This window comes from Fringilla coelebs (genome assembly GCF_963513975.1).
Source record: "Fringilla coelebs genome assembly, chromosome: Z".
NCBI classification, from domain to species: Eukaryota; Metazoa; Chordata; class Aves; order Passeriformes; family Fringillidae; genus Fringilla; species Fringilla coelebs.
Genome location: NC_140031.1, coordinates 80,028,956 through 80,052,050, shown reverse-complemented (window position 1 = coordinate 80,052,050; position 23,095 = coordinate 80,028,956). Strand labels below are relative to the sequence as shown.

Here is a 23,095-nt window from a genome sequence, read left to right as displayed (position 1 = left end):
TGCCATCTGAAAACTTTCACTTCAACAACCAACAAAAGGACACAAATCTAGGCAAATGACCCCAGTGTGCAGGCATATTAAGCAATTCATTAAAGTTCACAGTGCCAAGAAGGGAGTCTACTGCTCTCATGGAAAGTGGTTCAAGGTTCAGTACCTAACAAAATAACAATGATTTGTGGGTGGGCACTGAAGTTTTAAATGCATGGTCAGACTCTTAAGGACTACTTATGCTGAATTGCTTGGTGCTGCTGCCTCAAATGGGCACTCAGTCTTTTCTTTTTTTTTTTTTTTTTTTTTGATGTGCTTGTTTATAAAATTGCCCTTTGAATGCAGCCTACTGCGTGGCAGCTTTTAAAAACCCCTGCAGCTCTCTGCAGTCAGGCCAGATGAATGGGAAATGCTATTTACAGCTTGAAAAATTAGCAAAACGTGGGCTGAAACGGAGTAAAATTGCCTAACGTCATCTGGGTTTGTGCTGTGCCGCTTTCTGTGTGTCGAAACACCTTAACTGGAAATCTGCCCTCCCTCAGCTGGGGAACAATTGCCACATCTTCCTCTTGCACCTTTCAGTGGTCTCCCAGAGCTCCTTAAAAGGTGGTGTGTCATGCAGCAAACTGGATGCTGTTGACCAAAATAGAATTTTCTCCAGCCTCCTTCTCCTGTCACCGTGCCCCAGAACTGCCGTGTCCTCTCTCACTGATGGCTTTAGAGCTCCAAAATGAACAGGTCAGGCAGCATTTTGGTTTTTTTTTTTGTTTTTCTCTCCTTGTGCTGAGCCACATGCCATTATCAAATATAGGAATTGGTCTTCTCACATTAGAGAAATTAATTTTTTTACTCTGGGGGACTTGGGCAGGAGGTGTTGTGGTGCTTCAGCTGGAATTGCCAGTTTCTCCACCAATTTTTTCACTCAATATTTGTGTGTTTGAAACCAGGAGTGCGCCTATGAAGCTCTTTGTGGTGGCTTGTGGAGCCAAGAAACATTTCAAACTATTCCAGATGTGAGTGTCCAAGAAAGGACATGCATAAAACTCGACTTTTTTACACCAAAATAAGATCTTCAGGTGCCCCAAAGGCTCTTACTTTTTAACAAGTGATCTGTGCATTCCACCTTCACAGTACCCTGCCTTGTTTCTTAGTCAGTAAAAATCTTAAGAGGCTTCAGAGTGCTCTGGAGTGGAGAATTTTGGTTCTTCTTCTGCATATTTTTGGTGAGAAGGGGGAAGAGGGATCACCCAGCAGCTGTGTGTGATCCAGTGAGTGCAATGCCTATTTTTTCTCTGGGGCATCCTGAAGGGTGGCATGAAATTATTGTCTAAACTTCACTGAGGGAAAGGTGAATTCCTGTTCCCCTTTTCTAGGAAAAAAGGTAACACTTGAGCCAGTGGAGAACTCTGGAGCACCTTTGTCACCCAGCCTCTGAGAACTGCATTGCTGACAAAAAAAAAAAAAACATTTGGAGATTTTGAAATTTTGACACGTTTATTTGAAACATTTACTTATTGCTTAGAATGCAACAATTTGAATTCTGAGCAGCCAGCCAGGATTGATAGCAGAAAAGAAGGTGGGAGATGCTCCTCCATGATTTGCACCCTTCCTGCAGCTTGCAGTGAGGTGGAGAATTCTATGTGTTCTCCAGATCTGCTGACCTGTCCCAGGTAAAAGCCTGTCCACACATCACTGGGATCCAAAAAAATCTGGAGTGAACTGCTCAAAATTATGTGAAATTACATCAGTAGTATAAATAAATAAATAAATAAATAAATAAATAAATAAATAAATAAATAAATAAATAAATAAATAAAACCAATTAGTACATTATAAATAATATCAATTACAATATTATTTAATATTAAAATATACATTATGTTATCATATAACACTATAATATAATTATAAAGTTATACTATAATTATATAGTTATAATATAATTATATATTTTCTATAAGTATTTATAATTATAATATTATAATATAGCATAATATAAACATAAATATATATAAATAATAAAGTAACAAAAACTCATCTCTGAAAGCTTCTGAAAACTGGAGGGCAGTTTTTTGGTTGTTTAGGGTTGGTGGTGGTGGGTTTTTTTATTTCTTTGGGATTTTTTAAAAATTATTTCTCTGTGTGGGTATGTATTTGGGATTTTTCTGCTGGTGTGAGGGGTTTTTTTTTGGTTTTGATTTGGTTTCTTGTTGTTGCTGGTATAATTATTATTAATATTAGCATTAGTATTTTGGCTGTCTTTTTAAAATAACCCAGTATTTCTTGGGAAAATGTCTCCAGATAGGATGCAGGTGGTTTTTCATGCATATTTTCAAGTGTTGAAGCTGATTGATGCGAGCTCACGTCACATTTCTTGAAACTAATAGGGTGAGCTCGTGGGAACATGGAATAAGGAAGGTGAAAGGGTTTCCAAGTTTGAAACTATGACTGAGAGGTGGAATAAGTGCTATTCTTAGCAGAGGTGCTGGGGGGAAAAAAAAAAATTGAAAAGGGAGCAACTCCGCGAGTATTTGCTCAACATTTGCAACCCACTGCTTGAAGTGTAAAGATCTTTTTGGCTTGTGTCAAGCCCAGCCACTCACAGCTCCAGCAGGAAAACAGCACTGTTTCAAAAAAGCTCTGCTATGATAATTTAACTCATCACCCTGATGATGCTTTGTGGGTCTCAGAACTGGGGTGAACTCATGCACACTCAGAGAGAGTGCAGCAAGGATTCCAGCTGTGCTCCTGGCCTGCAGATGGCTTGGCCTTTAAATTCCATTTCAGGGCAGTAATTCTGGTTTTTAACCTCTTATTTGAGTGCAGCTCAATTGGAGTGGCAGTGCCTTGCTCACTGGCACTTGTTGAGCCTTGTAGATTTTTTGCTTCAGAAGTTATAAATCTCCTAAATAGGAATATAGGATCCTGTAAATTATTATGGGGCAAAGGATGTCTTCTGCACTTAAATCTTCTGTCTAGCTTCAGCAAGCCCTCAGATACTTTGCTTGAGTTTATTGGTTGGACTGTCATTGTTTTTACACTTACTGCATTAAAAAAATACCTGCAACACCTTCACTTTTACTCTAAAACCCATATACATACACATTACATATATACATATATACACATATATGTGTATATATAGAAAATAAATAAATAAATAAATAAATAAATAAATAAATAAATAAATAAATAAATAACTCTCTATATAAATGAAAAACTACAACTAGTGACAACACAGAAAAGAAAAAACAAAGAGCTAAATACTACCACACATTCATCATTCCAAATTCAGCCCCTTTTCTCAGAATTTTCTGGCGTCTGGAATAAATATAATAAATATTGCTATTCTGTCTTCCCCGATTTAATATTGCACGCCTTCATAAATACCAGCTAAGCACATCCTCCTGGTTTTGTTCATTATTTTCTCTTTTATTAAGGCGTTTTTGACAGATTTCCAGTTGTTTCAGGTGAAAAACAACTTGACATAATACATACATTTGGTAAATACTGACTTTGGGGGTTAGTGGCTGGTAAAATTTACAGCTCCCTAATGCCAGCTTTAATTTGGGATTTGCTTAGGATCTTGGTGCTTCTTGGGACAACTAATCTCCATTATTTACCATGGAGCACACACCATTTAATTCTATAATTGCATCACTTTTCAGGCACACGCACTGATTTTGTGTGAAAATGGTTCTTCTGAATTCAGAAAAATGTGTTGTGACTTCCAGCTTCCTTTTTTAAAGAAGTAGAAAGGGATTACCTGTATCTGCCCTGCCAAAGTGGGATATCAATGCAGTGCTGCAGGCAGAAATTTGAATTAACATTCCTGAGGCACAGCCAGATAATTTCCTGTGTGCTTTAAAGCTTTGCATTTAGTTGCATCTTCTGGTGCTCCAGCAAACCCTCCAAACTCATCAAGTGACTGAGGGACGTGTTTCTGAAGGCCTGGATGGCCATTATATATGAAATTATAAAACCACTGTTGTACTTAATGGGGTCAGGGAAGCAATCAGGATAAAAATACATAATTCTGCAGCGTGGGTCTGTAAGCATGATACTTCTTAGGCTTTTTAAGTTTAATGAAGCAGCTACTCAGCAGCTGAACGTTCTTGTTAAACAGTCTCAGCATGGATTTCTAAACTAAAACTGAGCCCCATGGTCTCCTTGGAGAGCCCGTGGCTCTTATTCTCTTGAAATGTCTGCACCTTTTATATGTTAATGGTTTTGACATCAGCCATTTGCTTCATTTTCATTGTAAATGAGGCCCAGAGTCCGATTTCCTTCCCCATTCCCTGAACACTCTCTGCCCTGTAAGCTGTCTCATCAGCCTCCAGCTCCCTCCCTGGGGTTTGTGTGGTCTGAAAACAGCTGAAGTCATCCTGCAAACAAACCTATTTTCCTATTTTAGATGCCTTTCTAAGAACACGAGTCCCTGTGTGAAAACTTGTGTGGTGCAAATGGTCCAGCATCCACACCAGTCCTCACATGCCCCAAAATCTTTCTTTCTGCCAAGGCCATCCCTTCAGGGAGCTTGCCAAGGCTGGTGCTGCTCTTCCTCAAATCCAACGGAGCCAAATCACAGGGTTTCTCCTAAACCCTTGGAAAAACACCCCTGTTTAGAGGGTTTTGTTCACGTTTGGTTTTTAAAGATTCTTCTCAGCTGCAGTGCTGACACCCTACAGCTGTGGTGAGTGATGCAGAACGCTTTTTTTTGGGGGGGAGCTCCTGATTTTAACGTGGCAATATCATCATTGCAACCTGCAGGGTTTGCATGGGACAGCAGCCAAGTGTCCCAGGGCGTGCTAGGGAATCTTTTCCCCCTTTTGCAGAGGGATTAACCCACCCTGGGTGTGGTTTTGGTGCCTGACCCCAGGGGCAGGGACAAAGCCTGGTGGAAGCCTCCAGGACAAGCACACCCAGCCAGGAGCATCCATCCCACCAAGGCATCGGGAATTTACATGCCCAGGCTCCTGGTTGGAAGTCTGAAATGCAGGGAACTCTCAGAAGCCTGGGCCTGTAAACCAGAGCTTAGAATTAAACACAGGGTTTGATCTGAGACCTTGGAAAAGGCTCCCAAACTGAGGTGATAGAAGTGAGAATGTGGATTTACAGTTTAGAGCAGAGACGCGTCAAGTGGAAGAAACTTTAGAGTTTTAGAGTTTAAGATATAAAAATAAAAGTAGTTACAAAGGCAAACAGGGCGTTTAGAATGCAGCACTGTAGGTTTGTGTGTCACAACATGGTTGGCTAAGAAAGCTTACACTGTGGTGTGGGTCCATAAGACAAAATATTTAAGGATTGGGTCAAAAACATAAATATCGTTGTTGGCAGCGTTTCACTGGTCAATAACTCCTTAAAAGGTCTTGTAACTAGGTCTTGGAACCTTCTGAAACACGGGGTGAAGGTGTGACCTGAACTCACCCTTCCTGCCTATGCAGAAGATAAGAAAATTAAACTGCATCATCAAAACCAACTCAGAAGTCCCGTCTCAAATTCCTTACAAAAGTCCCCACAAGTGGATTATCACACTTGTTCCCAGCACAACCCTTCCTTCCCAATTGCCCTGTGTTAAAGCACTGCACAAAACACACTCACAGTGATGTGAGAGGGAGCAAAGCAGAGGAGAGAGGCACGGGCAGGCTGTGATTTCTGCCTCACCTTGTGGCATGAATTACTGCTGTGCAGGCTGTGATTAAGCAGGTTTGTGTGACTAAAACCCTGCACAGGATTAATTGCCAGGTCTGTGCTCTGCTGTGGGCTGGTGATAGAAGACACTAAGCAGCATGGAAGTGTTTTCAAAGGGGATTTGAAGACAATCAACCATTTTCTCCTCCAGCACATAACTTTCAGTGGCAGCCTTTAAATTTGAAAGTGCACAGACTGTATATACTTTTGAAACATTTGGAGGGGGAGTGATAAAAGGTTCAGCCTCTCTGTTTATCACTCGTGACTTCAGGAGTCTGCAGAGAGGAGAAAGCAGGGTTACTGCCTTGCTGCTTGTGTACAGACTGTTTTTTTCTGTGACACCCTTTTGGGGTCTCGAGTTGGTCAGAGTGATCCCACGAAAAGTTGGAAATTCCTTTTTCCCAGCCTGGCGCTTGAAGAAGGAGTCAGGGCTCTTCATTTCTCGGTCTCAAGGTTGTTTATTGAATCTTATCTATAAAATTATTTCTCCTGTCCTGCCAAGGTCCGCTCAGCAAGACAGTCAGAGGCATTCTGCCTGCGCCCGGGGCAGAGTTATGTCTTTATTCTAAAAACTATGTTTACAATGTTTACAATTACTTTCCAGTACCTATCACCTATGCTAGACAGTGAGCTTCTACTCTAAACCAATCTAAAAGTGCCAACATCATAGCAGAAGATGGAGGCCAAGAAGAAGAAGGAGAAAGGCAGGACACACCCAGATCCCTCCATCTTGCCCCCTGAACCCCCATTCTAAAACCCCAAAATCTACTTTTTTCACCCCGTGATAAATTCACTATCATTCTACTGAAACTGTCATGGCTTGTAATCCTTCATATAAAGGTTGGTACTTGTTTGTTCCAAGGGCTAAATCAAAGGCACAGGGGTCTTGAGCTCTGTGCCAAGGTGTCTGAACCCCCTGGGCAGGGGCTGGAGCCCTCCAGGGCAGCCAGAGGAATTTCCTGGCCTCCCACAACACTCAATGCTGCAAATCCCCTTTCCTGGCTGAGTGGGCTTCGGAAGCCTGGGGTGGGCAGTGAGGGATGCTCCTTCTCATGCCTGCTGTTGGTCAGACAGGGAGAGATGTGCCCCACAGCACCTCCCTGTCCCCGTTCCTGCCTAGATGGAGACCCGCTGCCCAGCGCCATGAGGACCAACCGCTGCAGCCACCTGCCTGGAGTGCCTCCGGAGCGCCCGCACCCTCCAGCCCCCGATGGAAAGAGCCTGCCTGGCAGCAGCGGGGGCCTGGCCACCAGCTGTCCCCAGTATGTCATGCAGGTGTCCTCCAAGGATGGGCAGCTGCTCTCGTCCGTGGTGCGGACCCTGGCCGTGCAGAGGTACGTGGGGGGCAGAGGGAGGGACAGGCCCCTTCCCGTGGGGTGTGTGGTTAAAGCCCCATCCCAGCATCACAAGGGGCTTGCTGCAGAAGGCATTATGCTTCTGAAGCACTTCACCAGCCCCTGGTGTGCTGAGCAGCCACACAAGCTGTTTCTGGCACCAGTGTTGCAGGTTCTGTCGTTGTCCGAGGGACTGACCTTTCTTTTTGCTGCTGGTTTGGAGAGGCAGATTGGTGGTGAAATATATTGTTAGTCTATGCCTTTGAAGCGTGCTTCAGGCTGGCTTTGTTCTCATTAGAAGCAAGAAAGAGTATTCTGATGTGCTTGGCCTTGTCCAGACTTGATGCTTGGGTCAAAATTAAGTTTGTCTTTGCTGGTGGTGGTGAGCTGGAAACACTTCCTGGATTTTAAAGCAGTGCAGAAGAAATACCCAGCTGCAGCCCCACAGCAGGGATGTGTTTGGCACACATTTGTTTGTATCCCTCCTGGACCTGCCTCTGGGCTGTCCCAAAGAGGGAAACCCATTCCAGGGAGAGGAGGTTTCTGCCTTCATGTGCTTTTCTGGTCATGGCCCTGTCTTTGGGGTGCTACAGGGCAAGGTGCTACTCTTCCAGTAGTCCTTTACTGTTGGCCAGTGAAAACAACATTTATGTATCGAAACAGGATGACCCCCGTGGCAGGGAGGAATGATGCACCTGACTCCATCTTATCAGAAGGCTAATTAATTACTTCATTATACATATTATTCTATAATATATATATACACATATAATATAAATATATATTATATATAATATAATATACAATATTGATATCTATACTATATAGAATAGATATACTAATATATACATATAATAATATATACATATTATTCTATAATATATATGTTATATTCTATATAACACTATATTATATTACATCTAAACTGAGTCTGCCAAGCACTCAACTCTGCACACCACTGCACTCTAACTCCACAAAATTTCGTGGATGTCAGCTGGCAGTCCCAACACACACACACACACCTGGGCCTGATAGGCCAAAGAAACAAAACACCATCACTCTGGGTAAACAATCTCCACATTGCATTCTACTTTTGCACGAACACAGGCACAGGAAATAAGATAAGAATTGCTTTTCCTTTCTCTGAGGTTCAGAGAATGTGAAACCCAGAAATATTCTTGGGAAGAATTGCGCCTTGCTTTTCTCTGTGAGGAGAAATGTGGCTACATTTATGTCAGAGGATCACCAAGCAATGCCGGGCTGAGGCAGATTTACAACCTCCCTGATGTATTTTGGGACTTCCTGAGGTGGCTGCACTGCTGCTTTGTAAAGAGCTGGGAAATACAAAATACAAAAGGACTTGGTCTTCCACCTCTCATCTGCCTCTCTGATGTTTTTCACTCTACCCTTCCCCCCCTTAATAAAAGAGATATTTTAATCAAGAATACCAAAACGCCTTAAACCACTTGCCCACTAGCTTGGATTACTAATTAGAGGTCAAAGCAATGTAAATATTTCTAATTCATGAGAGAGAAGCCCAACATTGGGCGCCACTGGATGTCTTGTCCTGGTTCAGGACAGATTTTAGAAAGAACCCCTCAAAGGGGTTCCTCTAGGAAAGCAGTTCATGACAGAGAAGCCTCACACTGGGCACTGCTGGATGTATTTGTCCTGGTTCAGGGCAGATTTTGGAAAGAACCCCCCAAAGGGACTCCTCTAGGAAAGTTTACGACAGAGAAGCCCCACGTTGAGCGCCACTGTATTTGTCCTGGCTCAGGGCAGATTTTGGAAAGAACCCCCCAAAGGGGCTCATCTAGGAAAGCAGATTCAATTGGGCCCTCCCCCCAGCTGGTCCCCACAACCCTCCAGCACTCACCAGCATTTTTCTCTCCCTGTCCTGCAGCAGCCCCTTCAATGACCGGCCCATCTGCAGGATCTGCCACGAGGGCAGCAGCCACGAGGAGCTGCTGTCCCCCTGTGAGTGCACGGGGACCTTGGGGACCATTCACCGCAGCTGCCTGGAGCGCTGGCTGTCCTCCTCCAACACCAGTTACTGTGAGCTCTGCCACTTCAGGTTTGCAGTGGAGCGCAAGCCCAGGCCGCTGGTGGAGGTCAGTGCAACCCTGAAATCTCGGTTGTGGCTGCTCTGCCTGCTTCCATGCAGGCATCACAAAGGCTCTGTGGTTCCAATGGGGCTGGGCAATGTGAGGGTGGGAGCTCAGGGAAAGGGCGGGATGGGGCAGAACCCCTCGTTTTGGAGGGAATCAAAACCAAATTTTTAGGATGGGATCAAGTGGGTTTGTGTCTTGGTTTGGAAAGACAGGTGCCTGTTAAAGGAGACAGGAGCCTCCCCTGAAATGGAGAATGCAAACCCTCCCCACCCCTCCAAATTGGTATGAATAAGGGGCTCTCAGGCAAAAAACATGGGAGCAGGAAAGAACAGTTCTTTAATAGGGAAGGGAAAAAATATTAAAATGATAAAATACAACAATGCAATACACCAGAACAACACTGTCAGAGTCACAACCTGACACCCTGTTGGTCAGGATGTTGGTAGCAGTCCAGTTGGAAAAGGGGCTGGAATGTCAGGGGTGGTTCTGTTGGAGCAGGGGGGTCCTGTAGGAAAGGGGTGAATTCCTCCTCCGCAGATCCCTGGAAGTAGAAGCAGCTGCTGTTCCTCTGGGGAGTCCAGTGGAGAAGAGCCGTGCTGGTGTGTCAGAATCTCCAGATTCTATCCAGTTAGGAATGCTTGGCTCCTCCCTCTGGGCGGAGCATCTCACAATGGGATGCTAGAGTTCTTATCAGTCATGGGCTGACATTCAATAACCCCTTATCAGCAGATGTCCCCTGTTGATTACTATCACTCAGGAAGAGAGATAAGGAGCATTGCCCAATTGACACCAGACAACTGCCATATAGATGGCAATAGAATACACCTTGCCCTGCAATCTAGAACAGTTTGCCTCACTGCAAACCTGAGTGGGGTTTTTTTGGCAGCAAATTCCTTGGCTGAGGGTGGAAGAGAGGTAAGTTGAAGTTTCTGTGGAACGTGGGGGAAGTCTCTGGATTCAGAATATTAAATATGGGTCAGAAATTTATTTATTGCTTCTTGCTTTTGAGAGGTAACAATCCAAGGAGCCCTGGAAACCCAGTTTACATGTCAAGCCCACAAGAAGGAATGTTTTTTGTTGAGTATCTGGTGTGTTTAGACATTTGAGAGTCACCTTTTGGCCTATTCTTGCCTATGTGCCAGACTCAAAAGTGAATTAGACAATTGTTTCTCCCTTGTCAATGAAAATTCAGGTTTTGCCAACTATAGATCGCAGCTTCATTAAGTTTTCGGTTTTAGGGCATTTTTGGCCCTCAGGAAAAGAAAAGAAACCAAAACAAGTTCAATCTCTTGACCCTGCTAATGACCTTTCCCCTCCCTTATTTTATTTTGGGAAAAGGTAAAGCAAAATTAGGGTTTCTTTTGTAATTAAAAGTGAAACACAAGCAACATTTTGGCAAAATGAATCAGATGAACCATTTTGTACCTGTTGGTGACACAGGCACCTACATGCAGAGCTTGGGTTCAGGACAAAATGTCTTTCCTGTGCATCTTAATTTTTCCTTTAAACTGTCAGAACTGGTGGAGGGAGGTACAGTATTAAAAATGGATAGGGGGAAGGAGAATTTTGTTTTTCTCCTGCTCACAGAGAAGAGGACACAGGACAGAACTGACTGGGAGGTGGGTCAGGGGATGAGCAGTTCAACACTATCAAAATTGCTTTAATTGAGATAGGCATGCCCATTTTGTGTCTGAGCCTAAGGATATCTGCGTTCTTCCTCAGGATCCCCCCACAAAAGATACATGGCATTTAGCACAAACCCTGCACCCAGAGCAGGTCCTGGCCAGCTGGGATTGGCTCTCTCTGGGTTGCTGTCTGGTTCTCCTCTCAATCTTTGGTGCAAGGACAATGCCACTCTGAATCCACCCTCTGAGAAAAAAGACAAGTGATGCTGAGGCATCACAGCCTGATTTTAAAGCCCAGCTTCTAGAAACTGTTCTCTTGGTGATGGCTCCTGGTGAGGCTTGTGCTGCACAAATTGGATGTGGTGCTAGCCAGAGGTGATGATGATGGAAGGAGTTGAAAGCAAAGCTGACCCTGCCCAGGATGGGGCACGGTGGCTGCTTTATTGCTCCCTGATGAAATGAGGCTTCTTTTTGGCAAAAGCTGTAATAACTAGTAGAAACAGCAGCAATGATGTTTAGAGTAATAATGGTAAACCTGCCAGTTGTTTCTGTTTGCTGAGGACAAACGAAAATCCTGAACAAGAACATTTTTAAAACATAGCTACGTGGTTTTAGCTTTACAACTCATTATTTTCTGACTTCTCAGCTGCTTACACCCACAGTATTTTAGTGCAGAAATCAACAGTTGGGTGCAGTTGCAGAAAAGGTCATAAAAACCTCCAATTCTTTGTGAACTTATAAAGGGGCTATTTTTTCAGTTTAGAAGGAAAATGAAGATGTACTTCCAAAGCTGAAAGTAGCAGAGACAAAGAGTAACTAAAATGAGCTGTATGACAAGACGGCAAATTAAGCAGAAATATCATCAAACTTCTTGATTTCCGACAGTGTAATTTAAGTTTGTCCTGGACATTTCTACTTATTTAATACACAGTGCTTTGAAATGCAAAGACCTCCCCATGCAAATAATGGTAGCAAAAATCTGAAATGTCCCAAAGCAGGACTAAAGCAGATGCAAGTTGCCAGATTGCCTCATCTTCTGTGTCCTGAAAGCACCTTCATGTCTGTCTCTCTGTGTTCCCTAGAGTGTGAGGACATGGCAGAAGGTTTATCAGGTGTAGCAGGGCCTTTCCTCACAAAAACCCTTTGGGTGAGTGACAAGCCAAAGTGGCCACCTGCTTTTAACACCACAGAGTGTGTAGGTTGTGGGGCGGGTTGTCAAAGTTCTCTTCATTTAATAGCGAGGTGATTAGTGCTCCAAAGATTCCCCTGAGCTAGATAATGGAAACAGTAAGTGGTCCTCCTCTCGCTGGAGGTGAGTGATGGGTTTTACCAATGCATTTGAGTAGGTCAAGAGGGGCTATTGTACTCATAAAGTGATTTATAGGGCACAGACTCTAAAAACCTTCCCAGTAACTCCTCAACAGGCCCTGTCTCACAGAGTGAATGCATCCCATTCAGGGGTCAGTGACAGGTAGTGAAGAAATGCTCAAAGCAATCAGTTATCATATTGATCATATTGATCCTTTCTCTGAGATACCTTCCACCAGGAGGGGGGGGGGGGGGGATTATTTCTGACTATTTCAAAATGTATTATACTCTTTTTCAAAGGGCCGAAAAAATCCCACACCAAAAACAAAACAAAAAGCCCCCAACAAAACAAAATAAACCCCCAAAACCAGAAAACAACTCCCCCCAAAAACCAACCAAAAAAAAAAAAAAAAAAAAAACCTCAAGGAAAAAAAAAAACCCCAAAGACACAAAACCAACAAAACCTCAAAACCAAACGAAAACAAAACAAAACAGATGCCAAAACCTCCACCAAAAAAGCCCCCCACAAAACCAACAGAACAAAACAGCCCCAACAAACCAGAAAATTACCATGCTAATATATTTCCTCCTTATCCCTTCACAAAAGTGATCACTGTCTCCTGGTGGCTTAGGAATGGGTGTGGAAGAAATCTGTTTCAGTGTGAACAAATTGAGGCGCTCTGCTTGTTTTATCTAGAAATGTCATCTGTGAACTTGTTCCTGCTGTTAGCAGGAGAGGCTGCAGCAGCAGTGAGGTTGAAATGGAACAAGTGGTATGGCTGGTGGCTCAGCCAGATTCCTTCCTCCCTCTGTCCATCCTTGTGGAAGCAGCAGAGGAGTTGACCAGAGACAACTCTGTGCTCCTCCTTTGTCTCTGCCACGGGATATGTATTTTTATCTCAGGGAGCATCTTCTCCCTGGAAATGCACAATGTGCTGACTCTTTGAGGGCCAAAACCCAACCAGAGCAGCAGGCAATGGTGGTGCAGCCTGTCAGGCAGATCCAGCCCCTCAAAAATGAATTTGTGATGCTGCTCGGGTCATTTCTTTTTTTTCAGCTCACATTATTCTCCCCAAAAAATTGTGTTTCCACACTGGGAATGTGAATCGGGCGCTCTGGTGGTGCTTAAAACCCTCCTTCAGCATTCACAATGGTGCAGAATTCAGTGAAAGGAGTCAAGGTCTGAACCCACCCCTTCCACCCCCTGACAAAGGAAAGAGAAATCTATAATATGGTGGCTGATATGCACAGAGGTGATATTCCTTGTGACAAGCCAGCCAAGGACCTTCAAACCAGCACAGTGAAATCCCAAACTGCTGTAATTCCACTACTGACTTTTATGGACCTTCCAGTTCTATATAAGCTGCCTTTTTAATGCAGCCAATCCACGGGGGGAAAAAAAATAAAAAAATCTGCATTAGGAATGTGTGGTATTATTCATGTGGCTGCTTTTGCTGTGTTTCAGCATAAAGATTAGTCAAGCTGTATGTAAGTATTATGTATCATCTTCATTTTCAATTTCCACATTGCATCTGTGCTGCTTCCACTTGGCTCAGTGCAGAAGCAGGCACAAAATGCAGCAGTATGAATATATTTATGTGCAATAATAAAATGTTAGGGAACAGCCAGCTACAAAATAAAAATGGTATAAGAGTATTATGTGATCATATAAGTCAGGCTTGTTTTGCTTGTAAGTTACTTACATGTTTTACACCAACCAGGATTTGGTATCTGTTGGTTCACTTTTTTTTTTTTTTTTTTTGCAAACAAACAGAAAGCACCTAATTAACAATACAAAGCCCATAAGCAAAACAGCATGACTAGGAGAAAAAAATAAAGTCAGGATAATTACTGCAATATTGGGCAGAAATTAACTTCAGTTTTTCCCTGCTGTGTTGCTGGCTATAGAGCCTACAGAAGTAAGGTAAAATAAATTTTAAAAATGTCTAAAATGTACACCTATGCATGAAGTATTTAAGATGAGCTTACATTATAAATTAAAACCTCACGAAGCCTTACACTGAAATATGAATTCATTTCCTGTGCAAGACTTTGAGTCACGACGTTTTTATCTGTTGGGATTATTTTTACTTATTTTTCCTCTCCACTGTTCAGTGAAGCAAGTCATTAGCATTAAATTACTGTAATGAACAGACACCAGATTTGCTGCAGGTAGTTTATAAAAGGATCACACCTCAAGCCAGAATGAAAATAAATGGTTCCTCAGCCTAGTCACCTACCAGGAAAACTTTCATAAATCAAAGTTTGTAGGAACTGCAGCTGTCCATAAGCATATTAGGGCTGAGAGCAGATAATTAACGTGTGTCTGTCCTCCTTCCTTTCTTGACCCAAAAAGGGCAGGTTAAAAGGGCAAGGTGATAGAGACATTTTTGTACCCATTTATCTCTGGCTGTGAAAATAATCCCCCTAAGTACAACTTACACAGGGAGAATTGGAAGCAGCCATGTAGATTTTCAGTAGAAGAATGTTTGAGTTAAAGCAGGTATTAAAAAAAAAAAAAAAGTAATAAACTCCCCAGCACGGATTTAAAACTATAAACTCTCCAAGATGCTTTTTTTTGGGTCTATTTATTCCTAATGGAGTGAAATCCAGAGACCAAACCAGAATGCTCTTTCTCCTTTAAAGAGAAATTAGGTACCTGTTTTATGTTCCCTGCAGCAAGGCTTTGCTACAATGCACAAATCTTTCTTATGGTACTGGCAGCAAGAGTGCAAACAACAGCAACCCACTCCCCATATAAAAATAAAAATTTAAATTACTTGTCAGTGAACAGACAGTTCTAACCATCACATCTGTAACTGCTCATCCCTAAATTTATAACAATCAAGGGCAAAAAAAAAACTCGAGGAAAGTTCCCAGGAGAAAGTAACTGAACAATTACATTTCTTTCAAGAATGAGCAAGATAGGGGAAAGATGCTGGAGTTTCCAAAGGCAGAGCTTCTTCTGTTTCGGATAATGGGTTTGGTGACTTTTCTTTGGACATCATGGTCCTGTAAAATAGTCCTGAGCTGCCCAGTTGTCATCTATCTCTGTCCTTCCTGCTGGCAGCCTTTCCCAGCACTGACAGGAGCCAGTCAAAGTTTACGTTTTCTAGGAAAACAGAAGTGGTGAGATTTATTGCATCTGTCTTCATTTGTAGACCTATGAAGAATTTATTATCTATCATGTCTTTGCTTCCCATATATCTGAGCTTGTGGATCAGGACATTTACAATGTCTTGAGTTAAGTTTTGGCAATAGCAAATCTGCTTTGCTTTTGTTTTAAAACGTGAAATGTGATTTTTGTTGATTTTCTTGAATGCATATATTTGTCTGCTTTACTGGGAATAGTCATCCAAAACAGAATGAGAGCACTGTGAATACAGATAGAAAGACACAGAGCTTTTCCCATAATTCCACAAAATCTGTTTTTGATTGACACATCCTGAAGTCTTTTAACTGATACAACCATCTCCAGAACTGTAGATTAAAAGCGGCTAGTACGAAAACAGAACAGCAGCGAGCCAGACTAATGTTAAAAAATTATACTATTGTGTAATTGGTCCTGCAAGACATTCCATAGATTTCTGGAGTGGCATTTAGCAAGCTCTGCTATTTGTTTTCACTGCCGGAGAATTACTAATCCTTTTTTAGAAGCTGATCCAGAAACATGAAACCCACATCTATGAACCACTGCATTAATGCTGCTTGGTGGGGCTTTGTGTATCAGAATCACTGAGTGGTTTGGGCTGGAAGGGACCTTGAAGCTCATCCAGTGCCACCCCCTGCCATGGCAGGGACACCTCCCACTGCCCCAGGCTGCTCCCAGCCCCATCCAACCTGACCTGGAACACTTCCAGCAGTCCATGATCAACTCCATCCTCCCCAGTTTGGACAGAAGGCTGTTCTGGGAGACTCTTTTTGCAGAAATCCAGGTAAATTACATCTGTAGCCCTTCCCTTGTCCACGGGTGTGGCCACCCCATCAAGAGAAGGCCACTGGGTTGGTCAGGCAGGACTTGTCCCTGGGGAGGCTGTGCTGGCTGCCCTAAATCCCCTCCCTGAGCTCCAGGAGCAGAGCTTCCAGAGGCTCTGTCCCATCACCTCCCCAGGCTCAGAGGGGAATTCAACTGGGTGTTCCCAGGCTGCCCCTTTCCACCCTTTTGGAAGGCAGCTGCAATATTTCCCTTTTTTTCCAGCTGCCTTATTCCAGGACTTTTCCAGCGTCACGGACAGCGGCTGGCAGCTCCCCCAGCCCATTCCCCGGGGACCCTGGGCTCCATCCCATCAGGTCCCACAGAGCTGAGCATTCCCAGGCTCCTCAGCAGGCCCTGAGCAGGATCTTCCCTTCAGGGCAGACCCCAGTGCCCATCCTGCTCTCCATTCCCCTGGAGGGCTGGGAGGAGAGGCTCCCCTGGCAGCTGGGGCAGAGGAGCTGTTGGGCGCCTCGGGCTTCTCCCCATCCCTGCCACCCGTCTGCCAGCGCTGTGTGCAGCGGGGAAACCCCTCCTGTCACCTGCCTGGTGTGTTCAGTGAAGCTCCAGAACGTCCTGGTACTCTTTCCCCCTTCCCAGGTTCAGTTTCAGCTTCGCCTTGGCCCTCCTGAGCCCAGCCCTCCACAACATCTTGGGGAATTTAATCTCTGGACTCTTCCCAGGTCCTTGCTGTCACTGCCTGTGCATTTATTTGCTTCTTTCCTTTGGCCAGCAGGTCCCCACTGACCCATGCTGGTCTCTTGCCTTCCCTGCCCAATTTTTTGCTCCTGTTTTTCAGCTGGCAAGTGACCCAAGTTCTAAATTGAAAATTTAGTTGTGGTGTGAGAGCAGCCACAGCCTGTGGTGATCTCCTCACACTGAGGTACCAACCCTAGGTGTAGCTGTCTGTGCTGTGATTTACCCTTTCTAGAAAACAAAATGAAACAAAAATTAAAGTTTTATCATACACTATCCTTAACAAAATGAAACAAAAATTAAAGTTTTATCATACACTATCCTTACAATGGAAAATGTAATCTTTCCCCTTTCAGAAGCACACAGAATAATGCAAAATTTTTTAAAAACTTCAAAAAGAAGCCTTGGCTCATTGAGACATCCACATTTAAAATATTTCCTGCAATTTGAGTGAAAATAGGGGTCAAACTTAAATAAGCGCAGACTCATTTGCAAAGAGGCCACAATATTGACATAATAACATTACAGAGGTCAAATATTTTTGATTCCAACTCTCAAATACACTCTTTGAGACCAAAGAAACATCTCTGTGAGCTGCCACCATGGCCTTTCTTAAGACACCTACTAAAGACAATATCACTGTGCCAGTAACAGAATGTTTGATATGAGGAGAAGACCCAAAAACTGGAGCATAAATATTTTTTCTGCCAAAAAGTAACTGTCAAATGTGTGTTTTCCTTGGCAAAACATTAACCTAGGAAAGTTTCAAGTCACCCAAAATCTTTCATGGTGCTGAAAACAAGCATATATATCATTCCAGTCTGGGAGATTTTATTTTTTAGGTACATGTAGTTAAGCCAAGTTTCAAAACATTTCACTGAAGAAAATGTTAAAATGGATATTTCAAGTAAAAATAGCATCAGAAAAAAAAAATTTGCTTAGATGCAGTATTTGGGGATGGGCAATAAATGGGAGGAGGAGGAGCAATAAAGGGTCCTCCTGATCTTTAAAACTGTTCTTCATTCCACAGAACAATTCTTTGAAAAAAAGAGGGAATATCAGCCTTTCTCTGTTTAAAGCCCAAGGCAAAATGCTCCCATTGGTGGCAGAAAACAGAAAACACAGTAATTTCCATCACTTCAGCTTGTGTACAGCCTGCTTCCACCAGGACTCACTGCTGAGCCATCAGTGGGAAAATGACAAAATGAACTGATAAGTTTTGATGTGCAAAGAGCTATTTTTGGCTTAAAGGACAATGCATTTAGGGGAGATAATTCCTTCCTCTACGCCCAGCTTCGTGGTGTGACTCCAGACGTGTTTAAAATCACTTCTCCGAGGAAAATGAACCGAACCAGAAGGGGCTCTCCAGCAGAAGCAGATGGTAGCCTTAGGATCTGATCAGGAAAAACACTGTGCACACACTTTACTTTTACATCTGTGAGTCATCTAATTGGAGTTAGACCTGCAGAGATGAGTGCTTCCAGGGTCTGGCCTCTGGCAGTGGTGAGGCAGCTCAGAACAGCGGAGGTGTTTTACAGCAGTGCTCTGCTGGCATCTCATTTTGGTTAGGATAGATAAATTCTGGGAGCATGAGCCTCTCCAGGTGCTCTGGTCCTTTGCTGCTGCTTGCTCCAGTGATTTCCTCCTCCAATTTCAACCCTGCTTTGTGAAGTGACTGCAGCAAATCTTTCTGTGTGGGAGGTGGAGGAGCCCCAGGTGTGTTCACAGTGTTTTGTCGAGTCAAATGCAGAACATCAAAAATCTCTTTCAGGATGTAAGCAAGCTCCTTCTCAAAACTCTCTCAGCTTTTGAGGGCTTTAGCCTAAGCTGCTCTTCTTGGGGGGCTGCTCCAGAGCAGGATCCTCTGGAGGATGGGGATTTTTTTTCCGATTCTTATACTCAATTTATTTGGGGACAACAATTATCCATCTCTTCTTGTCCATCTAATCTACCTCGTCCCTCACCTTAAGTAGCACTTTAACTTCACTGATGGCCCCTTTCAGTTCTCCCTTCTGGCTTTCCTCAAGATGCATTGAGAGAGTGACTTTGTTGAGATAAATGTTAATCCCCATCTCTCTGAGGTGCTGGATTCTCAAAGGGTTTCCTGGCTTGTCTCAGTCACGAGCCAAGATTGGGTTTTGCATGAGGTGCTGTGCCTAAAGTTCTTGAAATAATTTTTGCTGCCATTGCTGGAGTCATTTCATGCCTTGTTACTCCAGCTCCAGTTACCAGTGGATCAGGAGCAGAGAACACTGATCACTTCAAGATTTCACTTCACAAAAAGCCAGGCAGGCCAGCATTTTACTTCAAACATGACCGTTTTTATACCTCCTTTTTCTTTTCTTCCCCTTCTCCCCTAAATAGAAATTATCACTCTGAGGGTCTGGCTTTATTGCAGAAATAATTGGGCACATTGACACATTTTAGTAGGACAGGTTTCAGGGTGTCACAGCGCAGATCTGACAGCTTCATCTGGCCTTACATCTCATTCTTGGCCAGCAGGGTAGTCCATACCATACTGCCACAGCAATTAATCAGCTCAGGGCTTTGTTGGGATCCCTGTGTGGGTATGAATTGCACAAAAGGATCTGCTGACTTAGGTTTTTAGCTATAAATTGACAGTGCTCATTCCATTCCCAAAACAAATGACTGAAACATAGAAAAAGAAGCAGATTTAGAAGCAGGTGTGCACTGCTTCAGGAGAAAAATAAGTGCTGTGACTGAAATCTGTACACTGAAATTGCTTAATCTTTGCTTTTGACTTATACTTCAGAGCTAGCTAATGAAATCCTTCCGGCTTTTTGAGGTTAGACTGTAGAATTGTGATGGCTTTATTTATTATTTAATACTGCTCTTGCCTGTCACAGCCTCATCTAATATTTGAATTGCTTGGGATTGACTCTTTGTTCATGTGCCACAGGGCATCAGGAGCAGGCAGCCATCAGCCTGTGAAGCAGCTCTACACCATTTTAATCTGCTCAAACTTTCAGTCAGGTTTGATGGCACAGTGAAAAATGCTGTCTTAATTCAGGTGCACTGCTCTGTGAGCAGTGACAGTCACAGGGCGGGGATAACAGCACATGCCTTGACATGTGTGCTCCCTCCCTGCATTCCTGATGTTCTTCCTCCTTGCTCTGAACCAGGAGCTATTTCTTGCACTACCTGAGTGGCATGGGTGCCAAAATGTTGAAGTCTGTCCTGGGAAAGTGGTGAACCCCTGGAATTCCTGTTGAGGTCAAGGAGAAGTGTACGAATGCCCAGCGTTTCTCTTCCAGGTCACCTTTCAAACAAGTGCTTTTCACAAAACCTATTTTTTTTTTTTTTCAGTCTTTAAAGCCTTTAAAAGCACAATCTCTGCTATCAGGTGCTTTTTGGTTTTTTGGTGGTTTCACATTGCAGGGATTCCTGGAAATGGAAAACATGGGGAAGGCTGCAATCAGTCTTTTCAGAAGCAAGCAGATATAACCTGGAGCTGTTCTGCACAAACCTTTGGTGCTGTTTTTAAGTAAATGGATTGAAAGCTACAAGGAAAGTAGTGTGGGACTTTTACTCACTTTTTAGCATTCCCTTTAAAGAGGCAGTAAAATAAAAAGATGTGCAAATGCAAATGTGTGCACGCTTGTTTTGCACAAGCTCTGCTAAAGAAAATTCTGCTTGCAGCCTATTGCTGTTCTCCCCCTCATACTGATGGGATGGAGAGGTGAGGAAATGGCTCAGTTGGGGCTTAGCTGCTTCTTGGGCTAAAATGACCACGGCTGGTTACTGTCTGTCCTGGTTGAGGAGTGGAAAAAAACAGTTTTAAGCCTCCCTCTTTAATTGGCATCTTCCCTTACAACTTGCTCACAGTAATACCTAGCTGGTTTAAAGTGCTTTGCACTTCCTTAGCATTTCAGAAGTGTTCAAGCAAGTTAAAAGCCTCCATCCTGAAAAAAAAAAAAAACAATGAAAAAAAGGTTTTTGAGCATATTTTTTGTGTTGTAAATTCCTGAGTTGTACATGAGACAGGATTTCTACTGCCAATGTAACACTCTTGCTGAATTAAGAGGACCAAAGTTTTTAGGGATGCATGAGCCTCATCTGGTTCTACTGGCCCCAAAAACCCATTAAAGGATGCTGCAGAACAGGTTTGACCAAACCCTACAGCTTGACAAAAAGCACAGGGCTGGGTAGTTTTCCTGTTCAAATATTGACTTGTGAGATGAGGCTTGGCTTGGTTTATTATTTTTTTTTAATTAAAAGACCTCAATGTACTGTTGTAGGAACTTCTTTCACCTCTGCTATCTCAAATCCTGTTTATAGAAATGTGGGTGTGTGGGCTTGACAGCTGTTCAGCCCTAACCTTTGCTTCAGCAGCTGACTTTCAGGCACTCTGTTTCTCAAGATTAATACCCTCTTAATAAAAATAACCTTGTGTGCACTGAACTCTGCTTAAATGTGGGGGTATCTGAAAACAAGTTGAAAATGGCTTTGTGAATGTTATGAGCAGAATGTAAAAAAAAAAAAATCCTAAAATAGCATGGAAAATGTTAAAATATTTTGTGCATGCTCATTTACACATTAAGAAGGGAGTTTTTCAAAGAAGCCAGTGGGCAAAAAGTAGGGGCAGCACTACATAAAACACTTCTCAAGGCAGCCTTTACCACGGCTGAGTAAATGACACGGTGGGTACAGATAAAGGTGGACACCAGCAGGAGGCAAGGGGGAGAAATTCAGATCTCTAGTGTTGCCTAAAAAACAAAAGAAAACAATATTAAGGGTGGTAAGGTAAAAAGCAGTTCTTTAATGAAAGCTTTCTGGTGCACAAAGTGTAGGTGTGCAAGTGAGTGATACAGGATTTCTACAATTTTAAAAATTAATTAGTATTAATTATAATAAGGTTAATTAATTAGTATAGTTAGCAGGTATATGCAACAAGAGACTTGCTGCCCTGGGGTGTGTCCCTTGGAATTGGTCCAAGGGGTTGTTTGCCCTACATTTTGTTATGCCTCTCAAACTCTGGTGACAAACAAGGTTTGCTGGTTAGAATTCTCTTCTTGAGAGTGAGACTAAACAGAATTCCAAGAACCTGTTAGAAAGGGTTGGCTTCTTGTTCTGAAACGTGAGAGAGGGCAGGAAAAGTGTCAGTGATGGAGAGAGATGGGGAAGACTGAATTGGTGATCAGAGTCTGATTTATTTTGGTATATAAATGCTTATATACTATTTTAGGGAGGCTGGTAATGTTTCACTACAACGATTGGGTTAAAGAGCACATAAACAAACTTATGCATTTTAAACATGTCTTGCTTGCAGAAGCCTGGTGTAATCTTCTTTTTCTGGTGAACCTGTCTGATTGAATCGTCTTGCAGTCCTCAAAGTTCTGTTTGCTTTTGCCAAGGCATGATGCTATCAGATCTCTTATGTTAGCCAGGTCCAAAGTCTATCATCTGCCTCGTGTCCCCCAACATCTCCCCCTTTCTTTTCAACCAAAACCACTCCTTTAATTGCCTTATTAATTAATCTATACCTAGACTGAAAGGTATCATGATTAATACGATTGTCACATGCATACCTATCCTAAAAAGAACCTTTTAGTTAAAAACTCCAGCCACTAAAAGGCTCGGGCTTGATCTTCATGAACTAAAAACATTCCTGATGGCAGCTGCATTACTGGATTTAGAAAGGCTGCCAGAAGTGTAATTGTACCAAAAGGTTGGATTCTTATGCACAGGGTGATAGGGAGAAACATTTGGTGTAAATATGAGTGTAAAGTTCTGGAGGAGCTACAGAAAAGTACTATAGAGCTATACATTAGAAACCTACAGATCCATGAGAGGCATCCCTGGGGGACACTGAAAGCCACATCCACGTTCAGTCCCCGAAGGGCTGGGTTTGTGCTTTGAGCTGAGGGTAAAATAATTCCTCCCTGTGCTGACACCTGCCTTGTCTGTGTTGTGCCTGTGCAGTGGCTGAGGAACCGGGCCCCCAGCATGAGAAGAGGACTCTCTTTGGGGACATGGTGTGCTTCTTGTTCATCACCCCGCTGGCCACCGTCTCCGGCTGGCTCTGCCTGCGAGGAGGCCGTGGACCACCTGCACTTTAGCAGTAGGCTGGAAGCTGTTGGCCTCATTGCACTCACTGTGGCACTCTTCACTATTTACCTCTTTTGGACCCTGGTGAGTATCAGGGGTTTTGTTTAAATCAGAGGGGGAAAGGGAAAGGGCAAAAAGGGGGAAATGAAGTCGCTCTAGTGATGGCACGGAGCTTTGCTTCTGTTTGCTCCTGTGCTGGTGAGTGCAGGCTGCACCTGCAAGAAACCTCTTGTTTCCACACCATTCAAGCTCCCTGGGACACCAGAAAGACAGTTTGCTTCGGGGTAGGATTCTCAAATT

The 23,095-nt window shown here is 43.2% G+C and overlaps 1 protein-coding gene across 1 annotated transcript in view; it reads left to right on the top strand.

Moving 5' to 3' along the window:
* Positions 1–6,822: 6,822 nt before the first annotated feature.
* The window catches only part of MARCHF3 (membrane associated ring-CH-type finger 3), a gene marked incomplete at both ends in the record, with an annotated part of 20,919 nt that continues 4,646 nt past the window's right edge, over positions 6,823–23,095 (top strand). The window contains 5 exon segments of the mRNA XM_084225393.1: positions 6,823–7,013; positions 8,917–9,124; positions 22,670–22,676; positions 22,679–22,782; positions 22,784–22,879. Of these exon segments, the coding sequence (XP_084081519.1) occupies positions 6,823–7,013; positions 8,917–9,124; positions 22,670–22,676; positions 22,679–22,782; positions 22,784–22,879 (606 nt within the window).